General features: G+C 41.1%; 1 protein-coding gene across 3 annotated transcripts in view; it reads right to left on the bottom strand.

The window, feature by feature from the left end:
• prrc2c (proline-rich coiled-coil 2C) overlaps positions 1-14,563 on the bottom strand; it is a 32,654-nt gene extending 18,091 nt beyond the window's left edge. For 2 of the 3 annotated variants that reach the window (XM_047375960.1, XM_047375962.1), the window contains exons 1-11: positions 14,205-14,563; positions 6,097-6,266; positions 5,296-5,470; positions 5,049-5,161; positions 3,508-3,633; positions 2,071-2,369; positions 1,902-1,981; positions 1,599-1,744; positions 1,434-1,515; positions 929-1,094; positions 201-831 (exon numbers count right to left, since the gene is read on the bottom strand). In XM_047375960.1, the coding sequence (XP_047231916.1) occupies positions 201-831; positions 929-1,094; positions 1,434-1,515; positions 1,599-1,744; positions 1,902-1,981; positions 2,071-2,369; positions 3,508-3,633; positions 5,049-5,161; positions 5,296-5,470; positions 6,097-6,211 (1,933 nt within the window). In that variant the 5' untranslated portion in view covers positions 6,212-6,266; positions 14,205-14,563. The remainder of the gene's footprint in view (positions 1-200; positions 832-928; positions 1,095-1,433; positions 1,516-1,598; positions 1,745-1,901; positions 1,982-2,070; positions 2,370-3,507; positions 3,634-5,048; positions 5,162-5,295; positions 5,471-6,096; positions 6,267-14,204) is intronic. The other variant, XM_047375963.1, reaches the window with a different exon arrangement.

The following is a 14,563-nucleotide window of genomic DNA, read 5'->3' as shown; positions in this document are numbered from 1 at the left end:
TTTTTTATTTGTTAAAAAAGTTTGACACATCCAATAAATTTCATTCCACTTCACAATTGTGTCTCACTTGTTGTTGATTCTTTAAAAAAATTCGAATTTTATATCTTTATGTTTGAAGCCTGAAATGTGGCAAGAAGTTGAAAAGTTCAAGGGAGCCAAATACTTTCGCAAGGCACTGTATTTACAGAACATTTGCCTACCTCTGTTGTCCTCCATATTAAAATAGTCCCGAATAGGTACTGATGGCCTGTCAGTCTGATTCTCCTGCACCAAGGGACAGACCTCAGGAAGAGAGGTTTCTCCCTCGCCCTGAGGCTCTGGGACTACAGTCACAGGTCTCTGGACAGGGGGACTGGCCTGACGAGTAAGCTCAGGCTCTTCCTCAGCATTTGTTTCTACTCGCTCCATCCTTTCCCTGTCTCGATCCACTCTCTCGGATAAAGGGGCTTGTACAACTGGGACCTCCGGCTGTGGAACTGGGATCGAGGGTACAGGAGTGGACGCAGGAACAGATAATGATAAGGCTTCCTCCCCAGCAGCTACTGCTTCTTCAGTAGTGGTCTGATCACTAGCAGGTTTGCCCTCGTTGGGAGGTCGATGTTTTTCATTTAGACGTTTCAGTTTTTCAGCACAAGCAGCAAGCCTCTGTTCTTCCATCCGCCGCTCCTCTTCTTCTCTCCTCCGTCTTGCTCGCTCTACAGCTTCAGAAATTTCAGACTGCTTCTTTCGCTTCTGTCGCCAAGCATCAGAATCCTCTTCAGCTCCTGGTGCCACAGCTCCCTGCGGTTTGTTCCCCCGTGGAGCACCGCTACCAACAGGTCGAGTGCCACTCTACAAACGGAAATAATTACACACAAACTGAGAAACATGCTAATAAAAGGAGTAAAAAAACCTAATGGTGGGTTTGTGTAATCCCAGTACGTTTTACCTGGTAGTCCTGTGAAGCAGCCGGTTTATTGTACTGCCCTACACTGCCAGGTGATGGTGCTCTAGGATCACCGCTGTCGGCCCAGGAGGTCTTAGTGCCCCCACGCTCTTCAGATCCTTCCTTCCAGCCTTCTTGATTGTCTGACGTCCGAGACCGTATCCACTCCCTAAGATAACATCGACGAAGAAGCGGTCATTTTATTAAACAGATCTTTCATGCATACACATACCCAAGACAAAACTATAAATGTTTACGGCATTCTGATAGCATAACAAAAGCTTTTACTTCAGAGACTGAAATAATTCACAGCATTTTTCTTTTTGCGATATAATTTAGCTAAGTTTCATAGTCACATTTCCAATTGGAGAAATATTCAGATATCTAAAAGCCCTATGTGTTTTAAAGTGCTGGGCCCTACAGCTTATGTAAACTCAATAAGTTTAAAACAGAAGAATCCTGGAGTGGTTTAAATAATTAAAGATTACATAACTTATCAAATTCTCACCAGTTTTCTCCTTTGTCTTTAGCAGCTTCCTCATCGTCACTAAAGTTCAGTTTCTCTGTGTAGTCAACCTCCATCTGAGCCCCTGAATATCACGCAGGACAGAAATCATGTAATACTTGAAGACAAAAATGAGGAGTAAATATCAGCCAAGTTAAAGCTTCTGACCTGCCCAACCCTCGTCAGCATCAGTGTCTAAATTGTCGAGCTCCTTCAGTTCTGTTGCACTGATGATTGAGGGTCTGTCTGGGTCTTGGAGCCAGGACTGAGGGGGTGGTTGCTGAAGCCGTGCTGAACGAGAACCCCTGAGGATCCAACGGAACGTAAAAGAGAAACAACGTTATATATATATATATATTATTTTTGTTGTTTAGGACATTGGAGTGACATTACTGTAATTGTTAGATGTATAGAGCTATCTTTATGCAACTATTAAATGTTATTTATTAGATACTTGTCAATATAACTCACTTTCCCCCATCCTGTGGTACAGGGTACCTGACGTTCCCCTGTCCTGGGGCAAACGTCATTTGTGGATAGGCATGGAACATCTACAACAAAAACAATGGTCACACTGGGTAAAACTAACACAAAATGCTAGATTTAGCTGCCTCTAATGTCTTTGTCAAATGAGACGTACATAAGGTGGCATCATGCTCCTGAAAGCTGGGTCAAAGTGAGTTGGCACCCCTGCAGGAGGCTGTTGCCCCCCATTAAGTTTAGGTTGAGAAGTGACAGAGGGAGGAATCCTCTCTCGGCTATCCTTCTTCTCCTTTTGACCTTCGGTTGTTGCATTTCGGCCAGTTTCTTCAGCTTCAACAGGTGGCGTGGAGGTACCAAGGCTCGTACTGCCCTCCTCCTGTGGCTTGGTATCCATCTCAGGGGGGCTGGATGCAGTGTTCAAATTCCTGCCTCCACCTTCACGCCAACTGCCAACATCTAGAAATAAAAAAGAGGGAGGTGTTGATGGTTCCCCTTTTGTGGAATATGACTAAATTAAGCTCACTTTGAAGTAAATAATTATATATATATATATATATATATATATATATATATATATATATATATATTCAGTTGATTTAGGGTAATAACTATCCAGATTCAAATTTTCAGAGTTCTTTGGTAACCATTTTTAGGAATAAATACATAAGCTGTTTGGTCAGAGTTTAAAAATGGAACCTGGAAAAACAAGTGGCAGGAAGAAAGCAGATGAACAGAAAAATCTGCAGAGACAAATCAAACAACTGACTGATGAATGGGTAGACAACGACAGATTGATAATTGATAGATAATAAACAAAAGAACTGATGGACAGGTAGAGCATTTAATGGACAAATGGAGACACGGATGGATTACTAGATGGCTAACTGTATGGATCATGGACGAATGTATGAATGGACAGGCAGATGGCTGGATGCACATAGATAGATGGATATAGAAGGACTGATAATTGATGAAATGATAAATGGATAAAGGGATGGATGGATGATAATGGAAAAATAGATGGATAGACGAAAGGATGGAAAATGGATTGATGGATAAGAGACAATGGACTAATGGATGGACAGACAGAAGGATAATGGACAAACAGGCAAGTAATGAATGATTGGGACAATATATCTTTTTGATCATGGAATATGGAATAAGGTCTGCAAATACTAACATTTCCATCCTGTTTTTCCTTTGATAGATTTCTATGCAAGTTTGAAACAAACGTTGAAACAGCTGACAACCAAATATGGTTCCTAAAATTTCAGAGGTTGCTAAAAATTATTTAAAGAAGAAAGTAAAACATAAATGCTAAACACATACAATAAGGGGCATTATAAATCTCCTAGATTTCAGTACATGCCTAAGTTTGTTCATAGGTGATGGAAGAATAAGACATTTTTCTTCTGTGAGGTTGCTTCAAACAAAACCTTAGTGTTTCCATCTGTGGTACAAACACAACAACATAAGCAGAATTTTGAAGACAAGCACACTTTAAGGGGGGTTGATCGTTTTTCCCCTTTAGGTCCCTCTTTAAACCATTTGGTCCAACACAGCCTCGTGTTTATGTGTGTGAGTGTGGCCCTACTTTGTGGTCTGAGGCTTGGGCCTGGTCCATAGGGCTCTTCATCTTGACCATCCCCTTTCTCCGCTTCACCGGCAGCCTGCAAGCTGGGAAACTCTTGATGAAAGTAGCTGCTTACACGAGGAGACCCTTCAATAAAAAATATGCACATTGTTACAAGGTTTTACAGATTACAGGCATAAAGACTGTAATCCTCACTGGACATACATCAATACTTCCAATCCTAAATTAGCTGAAGTACTCGTACCTTTTCAACTCATTCCCATTTTGTCACACTACAACCAGAAACTTAAGGATGTTTTTTTTTCAAATTATTAAACAAAAACAAGGGCAACAATACCTAATATTTTTTGCAAATAAAATCTGATAAAAGTGGCATTTCTTAATGTCTAACTCTAGAGAGAGCTACAGCTAAGATGGAAGAATCATAAGGAGGCAATTATTAGTCATGATTGCAACAAATCTGGCCTATGTGGAAGAGTGGTAAGAAGAAACCTGTCGTTGAGAAGAAAGTCATAAGAATACCAGTCTAAAATTTAAGACAAGCCATGAAGTGGAAACCCAGAAAATATGATGAAGAAGGTGCTCTAAATATTGAAATCTTGGCTTAAATTATGTGGCGAAAAATCAATGATGCACAACACACCATCTCCAATGGGAAACATGGTGGTGGCAGCATCATGCTGTAGGCATAAACGTTTTCCAGCAGCAACAGGAAGATGACTGGAGATGGATGGAGCTTAGATACAGGACAATCCAGAAGGGAAACCCATTAGAAGCTTCCAAAAAACTTGAGATTCAGCTGGAGGTTCATCTTCCAACAGGACAATACAGGCAGAGCTGCACTGGAATGGCTTAGCTCAAGTATATTAATCTGTTAGAATGGCCCAGTCAAAGTCCAGACCCAAATCTTATTAAGAATCTGTGGCCTTTTGTTTACAGATGCTCTCGCCATCCAATCTGACTGAGCTTGAGCTATTTCGCAAAGAACAACAAGCAAACAATTTCTGTCTAGATGTTCGAGGCTGGTGGAGAGACAGATTGTCTGCAGAGGTCTACATACAAATGCACACCAGCCTTTTCAGATTGTCCAACTTTTTCCAGTTAAACACATCGCAAGTTGTGCTTTTAACTTAAAATGAAGAAAATGTTCTAGGGTTAATACATTTGCAAGCCAAAGTATATGTAAACACTGCATATCAACAGAGTACATTCTTGACTGCTTAAAGTCAACGTAGCTCTTGGTTTAACATCATTGACAGCTTCCCAAATCTGGCTGGTTTATTAAAAAAACTCCAAGTCAAGAGTGTCTTATGTAAAGTACTTTGTGATTAGATTTTTACCAAAAGTCACATTTGGTGTCCTTCACCAAATTCAGTGCAAATAAATCTCTCTAATGGTTGCTTAAAACTGAATATGTACTGTATTTTATCAATTTATGTCAACCCTTGTTGTTTAACACTAGCAGATGGGACATAATATTTAAAATGCATGTTTTTAAAAGTAGATTTGAGACTCTGGGAGCAGATGGCAATAATATTTACCATCAAGCTGCTGCGGCTGCTTGTTGTTTGCCCAGGAGCGGCTTCCACCAGTAGAAGGCTCTTGTGACTGGAGTGGTGCTGGTTTGCTTTGGGGTGGGGGAGTTTCTTGTTGCCTGTGGTAGATGATAATAGCAATTTTAAAGAAACTGTTTTAAAATTAAATGCCCAATGTTGATTTTTTCCTTATTAAATATGTTTTTGGTTCCTCAACATGTTCTTAACTAAAAAAAAAAAGAAGTGAGTTTACCTCTCCTCTCCCCCCTCAGCTCTGGATGCCCAGCCGCTACCGTCTTTGGGGACAATGTTGACGTTGGGGTCGTTTCCTTTGTTCTCTGCTTTCAGGCTGGGCAGGTTAGCTGGAGGGGGCATTCGCCGGCTGACAGCAACTTTGCCCAAACTCTGGAGCCCATGTCTGGCAGCCACTGGAAGGAACATTTCAAAATACAGCAGCAATGTGAGGACCTTTCAGAAAACAGATGCCAAAAAAGACACAGGTCTACTTTATTTAACCCATCTATGAGGCAACAGTCATCCTGCTTCCAACTCTAACCAGGGTGCGATCTGTTACGTATTTTCATACACGTAACGTGAAAATGTTTTTTTTTTCTATTATAGTCTGAAAAAAGGTTTCCGTTTTTTCACGGATCTTTCGAGCTCCATTTCTCCATTCATCCCATACGGTAAATCAATCCTTTCCATATAGATATGACCATGTTAGTATGTGGGGCTGGTGAAAATTATAAGCATTGCTCAGCCAATTTAAGCTCTTCGACATCCAATTAAATAAAGCAGGACCTTAACAATCCAATACAGTCACAGTGTCACAATTTGTTTGTTTATATCTAACAAATATGTCCATCTTACACATGCTTGCCAACTGGGTTTCTCTTGGATTTTATGAAACTAAAAATGTAATCACTTCATTTGATGTCAAAAATAGAAAGTATATACAAAGCTCATATTATTTATCTGATGCAACCCGGGTTCTACTAGTTCTAACCCCCAGCATCATTCAGTTAAAACAAAGTGAATGAGAGCGGACTCCTACCAGCAGTTTTCTGGGTTTCCAGAGATTTGCCTTTGTAGGTGTTGAAAAGGCTAAGGGTTGCATATTTGGTTTTGCCATCCTTTGCCTTGGTGCTCTGCCCTGACTTCTCTGACATTTCGCTGGAAACTCATTGAGTCTGGTCCTTTGGCCTCGCCTCCAGAACCAGCCTCCTAGATGAAGACAAAGATAAAAACAAGATCTTAAATGGTGCAGACTTCATTTTTGATTTGCTGATTTTAATTCATATTTACAGTTTTATGTCAACATGGCAGTAAGGAAATAATCACATGGTACTTGGAGGGATAATGCAAGAGTCAGAGGGCAGAATGTGAGTTCAAATGAGGATCATCAAAGACGGACACAGAACACATTTGGAACTGCAGTGTCTTTCCTAAGCAACACAAAGGTCATTTATTATTAACAGTGGATCAGTGTAACGGAGCTTGTGAGTATTGTGGTGAGTTGAAGTGTGCGTGTTATGCTGAACGGACCCGACAGCTCTAATCAGTACGGTCTAAATGTTTGAACGCATTCTTAAACAGGCAGAAGGATCATCTCCTTAAAAAGAAAGGTTCAGAAAAATAAGCTTTACTGTATTTATAAGACCTGATGAGCGTAGCTAGGCAGCCACACTTTAGCTCAAGACAAGGTATGAATAACATCATCAGCACAGCAACATTATATTCAGTCTTAGATTATTTCAGCAGCAGTAGGAATAATTGTTGTACTTCTGTTTTAATTTACAAGCATTTAGATCAGATATAATTTATTTGCGTTTTAGTGAGAATGTGATGCTATAAAACAAGGTAATTTTACTAAGAGTTATCATACCACTAGATTTTCAGTCTTCTTTGTACTCACGAGGCGTATGTACATTTGCACCCATCTCTGTCAAAGTGGGAACCGAGATGTCTGCAGGGAAGGTTTTTTAAGGATTTTTGCAGTAGTCAGAAACAGCAAGTGAGCAAAGAGTCAGAGAAAAGCAAATGGATGTTAATGGCCAACAGAACCTGTCAAATGTACAAAATTAATTTTGTACATTTGCAACCCACTGCTACAGCAATAGAAGTGGCAGTGGGTTGAAGAAATAATACAGGTCCTTCTCAAAAAATTAGCATATTGTGATAAAGTTCATTATTTTCTATAATGTAATGATGAAAATTTAATATTCATATATTTTAGATTCATTGCACACTAACTGAAATATTTCAGGTCTTTTATTGTCTTAATACGGATGATTGTGGCATACAGCTCATGAAAACCCACAATTCCTATCTCACAAAATTAGCATATTTCATCCGACCGATAAAAGAAAAGTGTTTTTAATACAAAAAACGTCAACCTTCAAATAATCATGTACAGTTATGCACTCAATACTTGGTCGGGAATCCTTTTGCAGAAATGACTGCTTCAATGCGGCGTGGCATGGAGGCAATCAGCCTGTGGCACTGCTGAGGTCTTATGGAGGCCCAGGATGCTTCGATAGCGGCCTTTAGCTCATCCAGAGTGTTGGGTCTTGAGTCTCTCAACGTTCTCTTCACAATATCCCACAGATTCTCTATGGGGTTCAGGTCAGGAGAGTTGGCAGGCCAATTGAGCACAGTGATACCATGGTCAGTAAACCATTTACCAGTGGTTTTGGCACTGTGAGCAGGTGCCAGGTCGTGCTGAAAAATTAAATCTTCATCTCCATAAAGCTTTTCAGCAGATGGAAGCATGAAATGTTCCAAAATCTCCTGATAGCTAGCTGCATTGACCCTGCCCTTGATAAAACACAGTGGACCAACACCAGCAGCTGACACGGCACCCCAGACCATCACTGACTGTGGGTACTTGACACTGGACTTCTGGCATTTCCTTCTCCCCAGTCTTCCTCCAGACTCTGGCACCTTGATTTCCGAATGACATGCAGAATTTGCTTTCATCCGAAAAAAGTACTTTGGACCACTGAGCAACAGTCCAGTGCTGCTTCTCTGTAGCCCAGGTCAGGCGCTTCTGCCGCTGTTTCTGGTTCAAAAGTAGCTTGACCTGGGGAATGCAGCACCTGTAGCCCATTTCCTGCACACGCCTGTGCACGGTGGCTCTGGATGTTTCTACTCCAGACTCAGTCCACTGCTTCCGCAGGTCCCCCAAGGTCTGGAATCGGCCCTTCTCCACAATCTTCCTCAGGGTCCGGTCACCTCTTCTCGTTGTGCAGCGTTTTCTGCCACACTTTTTCCTTCCCACAGACTTCCCACTGAGGTGCCTTGATACAGCACTCTGGGAACAGCCTATTCGTTCAGAAATTTCTTTCTTTGTCTTACCCTCTTGCTTGAGGGTGTCAATAGTGGCCTTCTGGACAGCAGTCAGGTCGGCAGTCTTACCCATGATTGGGGTTTTGAGTGATGAACCAGGCTGGGAGTTTTAAAGGCCTCAGGAATCTTTTGCAGGTGTTTAGAGTTAACTCGTTGATTCAGATGATTAGGTTCATAGCTCGTTTAGAGACCCTTTTAATGATATGCTAATTTTGTGAGATAGGAATTTTGGGTTTTCATGAGCTGTATGCCAAAATCATCCGTATTAAGACAATAAAAGACCTGAAATATTTCAGTTAGTGTGCAATGAATCTAAAATATATGAATGTTAAATTTTCATCATGACATTATGGAAAATAATTAACTTTATCACAATATGCTAATATTTTGAGAAGGACCTGTACTATCATAGGCCAAATGGAAAATTAAGCAGTAAAGTTAAGTTGGAAAAGTATTGTTAACAAGTGTGATAAACAGAAAGCTTTATATTTTGTGACATTGCAAACTTTGATGATTAAAGATCAACATTTCCCCATTAATCTAGATGCTCTAAAAGCAAAATGGAAAAATAAACATTTTGGACAGAGAGCGGCTTCATCTGATGTGAAACACACCCTGATAAAACCAATGATAAACAACTTTTTGAACAAATTTTCCATAAATGGTATCATTGAATGACTGCTGATCATTCGTGGTATGATCAGCAGTCATGCAGTGGCACAAAGAAGGCAGGATTAAACATTCACAAACTAACACCTCAGAAAGACGTGAATCAGGGAAAATCCCTTGAGGAATTCACCAATTTCCTCTCTAACTAAAGGTCAGCACAGAAAGACGAGGACAAAGGGGCATTAATGTGCACAGGTCCGTCTCCAAGTGCTTTAGGGCGACTGGACAAGCAGAGTGCAACATGGCATCTTATGCCCCTTTTCCACTGGCTCGATTTGGCCCGACTTGGCTCGCTTCGCGAGCATTTCCATTACGGTTATTTCTGTACCGGTACCTACATTTTTGGTACCTCCTTCTTATCAGGGCTAAGCGAGGCCGAGTCGGTACTGTACGTAACATGGACAAACGGCTGTTCACTGATTGGCCGTAGGCACGGCCAGCCGTAAGAGTCGACCAGCGTAAAAAAAATAAAATCTTTATTTTCAAACGTGCATTCAAGCGAGAGAGAGAGAAACATATGATGGAGTCCACACAGTTCTCCGGAAAAGTCACCCCTTGGAGCAACAACGAGGTGCAAGCTTTTCTGGCGATCATAGGAGACTGCAGTATTCAGCGGCAGCTGAATATACATATATATAGGCAACAACTATTAGACATAAATTGGGACCTAATTAAAATCTTTCCAAGTCTCTTAAAGGGAAAGTGAAATCATTAATAATAATAATAAAAAAACAGATGTCAAAATCCTACTCATCAAATCTGATTGTCAATGCAGTCAGCAGATTTAATCCCCAGGCAATAGGCGTTTTACTTCTTGTTTTTGTAACACGTTTTGGTCTTTTCTTTACATTGGCGGTTGGGTGTTTCGTTCGCGGTTATGCAGCATAACACATGATGCTTTAAAGCCGCGCCTCCAGGAGGTGTTCCCTTCAGCGGAGCGAAAGCGGGTCTATGGAAATGCAACACACAACGTGCAGAGCCGTGCGGAGCTGTTCTGGGCTGGCCAAGTCGAGCCAGTGGAAAAGGGGCATAAGCTTTTTAGCACCAACTGTGGTCGTCAGATGTCATCTAGCAACATCTTAATCACACCTGGTTTTTTAAACATACGATCTTTAATATTCTGAAAGCATCAACCTGGTAAATGCAGGACATGAACTATTCCCAGCTACAGTATAATTTAATACACAAACACTGACAGTGATTAAAATTAAAGACCTGTAGAAATCAGTTGCCCATTGAACCACATGCTCTTCAGAACAAGCATTACTTTACTGATGCAGAAAAAGCAAACATCCTGATGTACTGATAATTATTTCCTATATTGCAAATTACAAGAGACAATAATATCACCTTAAAATGAAATGGAAGTCTAGTGAAAAATTATTTGTTAAACTTTTTTACAGAGTTAACTTATGTTCATGCTAGGAAATATTTAAGTTAACTGAAATTATTTAAAACAAGACTCATGTAATTGACTTAGCAGTGGAAAAAACAAATGGGGGGAATTCTCATAGAGAGAAGTCCTGGTTCTAAACGTCCTGGTTTATTCTGCTTGTATCAAATATTTTAATAGCCATGTAATAGTTATATCATCAGACTATATGCGATAGCTGACAAAACATTAAAACAAGAAGTAAAGATGCACAGAAGAAATTAGCTAGTGTCCTAATTCTGACTGTTTTCAACCTGATCAAAAACTTTTTTTTCTAATCAGTGAACGCACCATATGTATGCACCGGTTAAACGACACTTTTCGGTGCAGATGTTGTCACTGGAGGAAGGCGACTCAAAACTGGGTATCATCAGTATGAGTGAAGTGTTTAACAAAGTTGGAAGAAGCACCGAGATCCAAGAAGCTATCTAATATTTGTAAATATTACGATGACGATATCAGGTGCGATACATGTCTTTTTTTTTTCTTACCTCCCTTTCTAATTTGTACTTCCTACTCTGTGACCTTTAGCATTTTTGGCAATGTCATTTGTGTCTGGTATGAGCTTTTGCTGCCGTGAGACTGTCCTACTGGATAAATACTGCATTAGCATAAAAAATACAACTTCAAAACTCTTTAAATGCATTACTCAAGAATTATTGCACTCTAAGCAGTCCTTTACGGTATGAATATTGCGCACACTGATATATTGTGCAGCCCTAATAACCATAGGTAGCTGTAGGCCATTTCACCCCTTTGATCGTTGTCTACTTCTTGCAGTTTTAGTCATTTAATAATAATGGATGGTCAACAAAATGCTAGGAGCATGTCTTCAGTTCAATGTGGGCATGGTGAACGCGTTTCGTCTAACTGTCGTCGTTGGCAAACTTTCTTGGCAGACATAAACAGGTCAGATAAGTTTCATACCGTAAAATTACGACAATTTGTCCATGGGGCGAACGGACGCAAAGCCCAGGAGGACCAAATGCATTACAGCGATGTTGCCGTTTTATTCGTTTGAACTAAAAATCTTCTGTCTATTGTGGAAAATTATGGATTTGGAAATGCTTGAACCCTTTTGGAAATCTCGAGTTATCGTAAGGACCTACATTCTCTAGGGAATAAACACAGGAACTACTATTTAGGGTTTATTCACACTTGCCACTTTTAGTCCGCTTTAAACAGACCATAGTTTGTTTCCCTCCTTGGTCCGGACCTTTTGTGCAGGTGTGAATACACTCAAGCGAACCCTGGTCCGGACCAAACAACCAGACCGAGACCTCCTTTTTGAGGTGGTCTCGGTCCGCTTCCAAACGGACTCTGGTGCGGTTCGCTTATGGTCTGAATACAAACCGGCCCCGATCCGAACCAACTACAAAAAGCGTACGTCTCTTTGGACATAAAAAGCCACCATAGCCAGTTGCAAAGGTGTGTGTTGTAAAGGTAATCATACCCGATAAGCTGTGTGTTGCTTAGCAACGCTACCGGCTTGTTGTGGGACAAGGCACGTAGAGAACGTCGGCGATCAGCCCGCATTCTCCAACGGGGTTCCAAGATTATTAATGGAACGTCTCAAAGTCTGTGCTGAATGAGCTGCTCTTCACCTTCACAATAACAATATTACAGCTGTAATAACGGCACAATTATGCAGAACAGAGGCGCTGCACGCAGCACTTCTACAGCTGTTTTCCTAAATGTCTGGGTCTGTGCTCTGTCCCGCCCGCGTCATTTGTGTCCAATGGGAACAATGATCGTCACCTGCGTGGCTTTGTTTACAAGTAATAGTTCACTTGCAAAAAGTACAATGTGAAAACAAACCGCACCAAATAAAAAAAATAAAGTTTGCTTTTGGTCCGGACCAAATGACTTTCCTGGTGTGAATACACCATTACAGTTCGCAATGGTACATGTGCTAAAGATGCTAAATTCTGTTTGAAATGTCAAGTGCAATTATTTATTTTTAAATACAGTTAAAACCCTGCTTTGTAGCGACTGATCTAACATCTCTGCTCCCAACGTAAATCAGTGATGACCAGTTACAGGAAGAAGGCATAAAGACATTTTTACTGCTGTGAATTACATCTTTTATAGTGCCAGAGGATCCAATCTGCCTTCAATTATAACAAATGTAGGAAAGCCTTTACATCTTCACCATCTTCTTGCTTTTCCATTCCACATAGCTCTGTCAAGAGTTTTGCAATAGAGACAATTTCAGATAATTGTGATTCAAACCATGTTATCCATTCTAAGAAACTATATCTAATGAGAGTTGGCTACAGTTTCATTAGTCTTAAAAAGAAGTAAACAGTGACCATCTTTAAGTATACATGTGAAAACAGAGCATTTTGCTGTAGTAAATCCAAGTGCTAAATTACCCTCACCAGTGTAGAAAGTGGAGCCTAAAAATCAGTCATTATTCAAGTCTGTTCATTGCCAGGAGAACCCAAAATAAGACTCAACAACATTCATTTCTTCAATTAATCAACACTCCTGTTCTATAGGACACCCTTCTGTCCTACACATTTTCCATGTCAAAACTCCATACCTTTCCAGACCTCCCTGGTTCTCAATCTTTATAATCCTAATCTTATGACTTTACTCCTACAGTCAAGCTTTAAACATGGCACCTGTACACTTCAGATGAAGTAGAGGCAAGAATGAAGGAAAGGAGAATTATGATGATGAATGTAAGGATGGATAGATGGATAACTATGAATGGAAATGATAAAAGATAAAGAGATGGACGGGCAAACTAACAGTTGGATCAGAAAGAATGGATGGATGGATGGATGGACTGAATAGATGATAGATGACAGACAAGTGGAGGAATGGATGGACATTAATAACTGAATTGTAAAAATGGGACAAATTGCTAAGATTAATGGACAGATAGGTGAGCAGAAGTATAGAACATTTCATGGGTGGACAGCTAGATGAACAGTTGGACTGATGGACAAACAGATGGAAGACTGGATAGGACAGATGGATGGATGTTAGTATGTATAGATTAATCAATTGACAACTTGATAAGTCAGAAGATGAATGAAACTTTGAGAAAACTTTCGTCTGAAGAAACACAAAAATCATTGACTATCCAGACCTGGGAAACTCTCTGGAATCCATATCTAGATGTTGGATCAGTCAATCCATCGATGTCTGATATCCTGACCATGAATGAAATGTGTTGGTGAACTAGCAAAAACCACGAGTATATTTAATTGTTTCCAAAGATTGTTCAATTAAACACGTACCTAGACCAGTAATGACCCTACTGCACACATTTCGTCGCTTTACCGCTTCGACATAACAATTTCAAGTTAAATTTAGCTGTTTCTTTCCGTTATAAGAATCACTGCTGGTGGGTCAACAGGCCATCCGATTCCATGAATCAAACCACAGACAGGGTGGGTGGCTCACCACGGCAGGGTAGCAGAGGCCCTCTTCGCCCAGAAATCAATCAGAGAGGACCCAGATAACACTCTTTAATTCAACATAGGCTGTACTTAAAGGTGCCCGGTTATAGCGTCCTCAGCATCACGACCTAACGTGTGTGGTACTGAACGTGGTGCTGCAACAGAGCAGGCCACAAGCTCGACTCGTTCAGCGTAGTTTCGTTTCCTCACTGGTCGCCATCACATCCACTCAAAAGCCGTCCGTATGCTAACCAGCTAGCGCTGTGCGAGAGCATTCAAGAGTCGAAACCACAGACCCACCTGCCACCGCCGCTGTGTCCCTTGTCTTCTGCAGTGCGTTATACCCCCCACTCAAAATCCGGTTTCGGCCTGGTCGGAGGTGAACGAATGACTGTCTGGCCGGCGGATTACAAAAGCAGGCTAGCTCCGTTTAGCTCTGGTCGCTAGCTGCCAACAACCTGCTGTCCACATGCAAGGGAGGGTTGATTGCTTTGTGCGTTTTCCGTCGCTTCTAGCCGCCGGTCTGTCCTCGTGTGCTCGGCCTTTGATGTGGGAGCCGGCGCGCGGTATTCCCGGGTGTCCCGTGGCTCCGTTATCTCGTGCCAGACCGTTTTTCTAGTTGAGTGAGGCCCCGCTCGCGCCGCGGCCTGTACCCAAAA

Source organism: Girardinichthys multiradiatus, chromosome 9, assembly GCF_021462225.1.
Source record: "Girardinichthys multiradiatus isolate DD_20200921_A chromosome 9, DD_fGirMul_XY1, whole genome shotgun sequence".
Lineage (NCBI taxonomy): Eukaryota > Metazoa > Chordata > Actinopteri > Cyprinodontiformes > Goodeidae > Girardinichthys > Girardinichthys multiradiatus.
The sequence above is the reverse complement of the archived record's forward strand: the minus strand, read 5'-3'. Positions and strand labels throughout refer to the sequence as shown.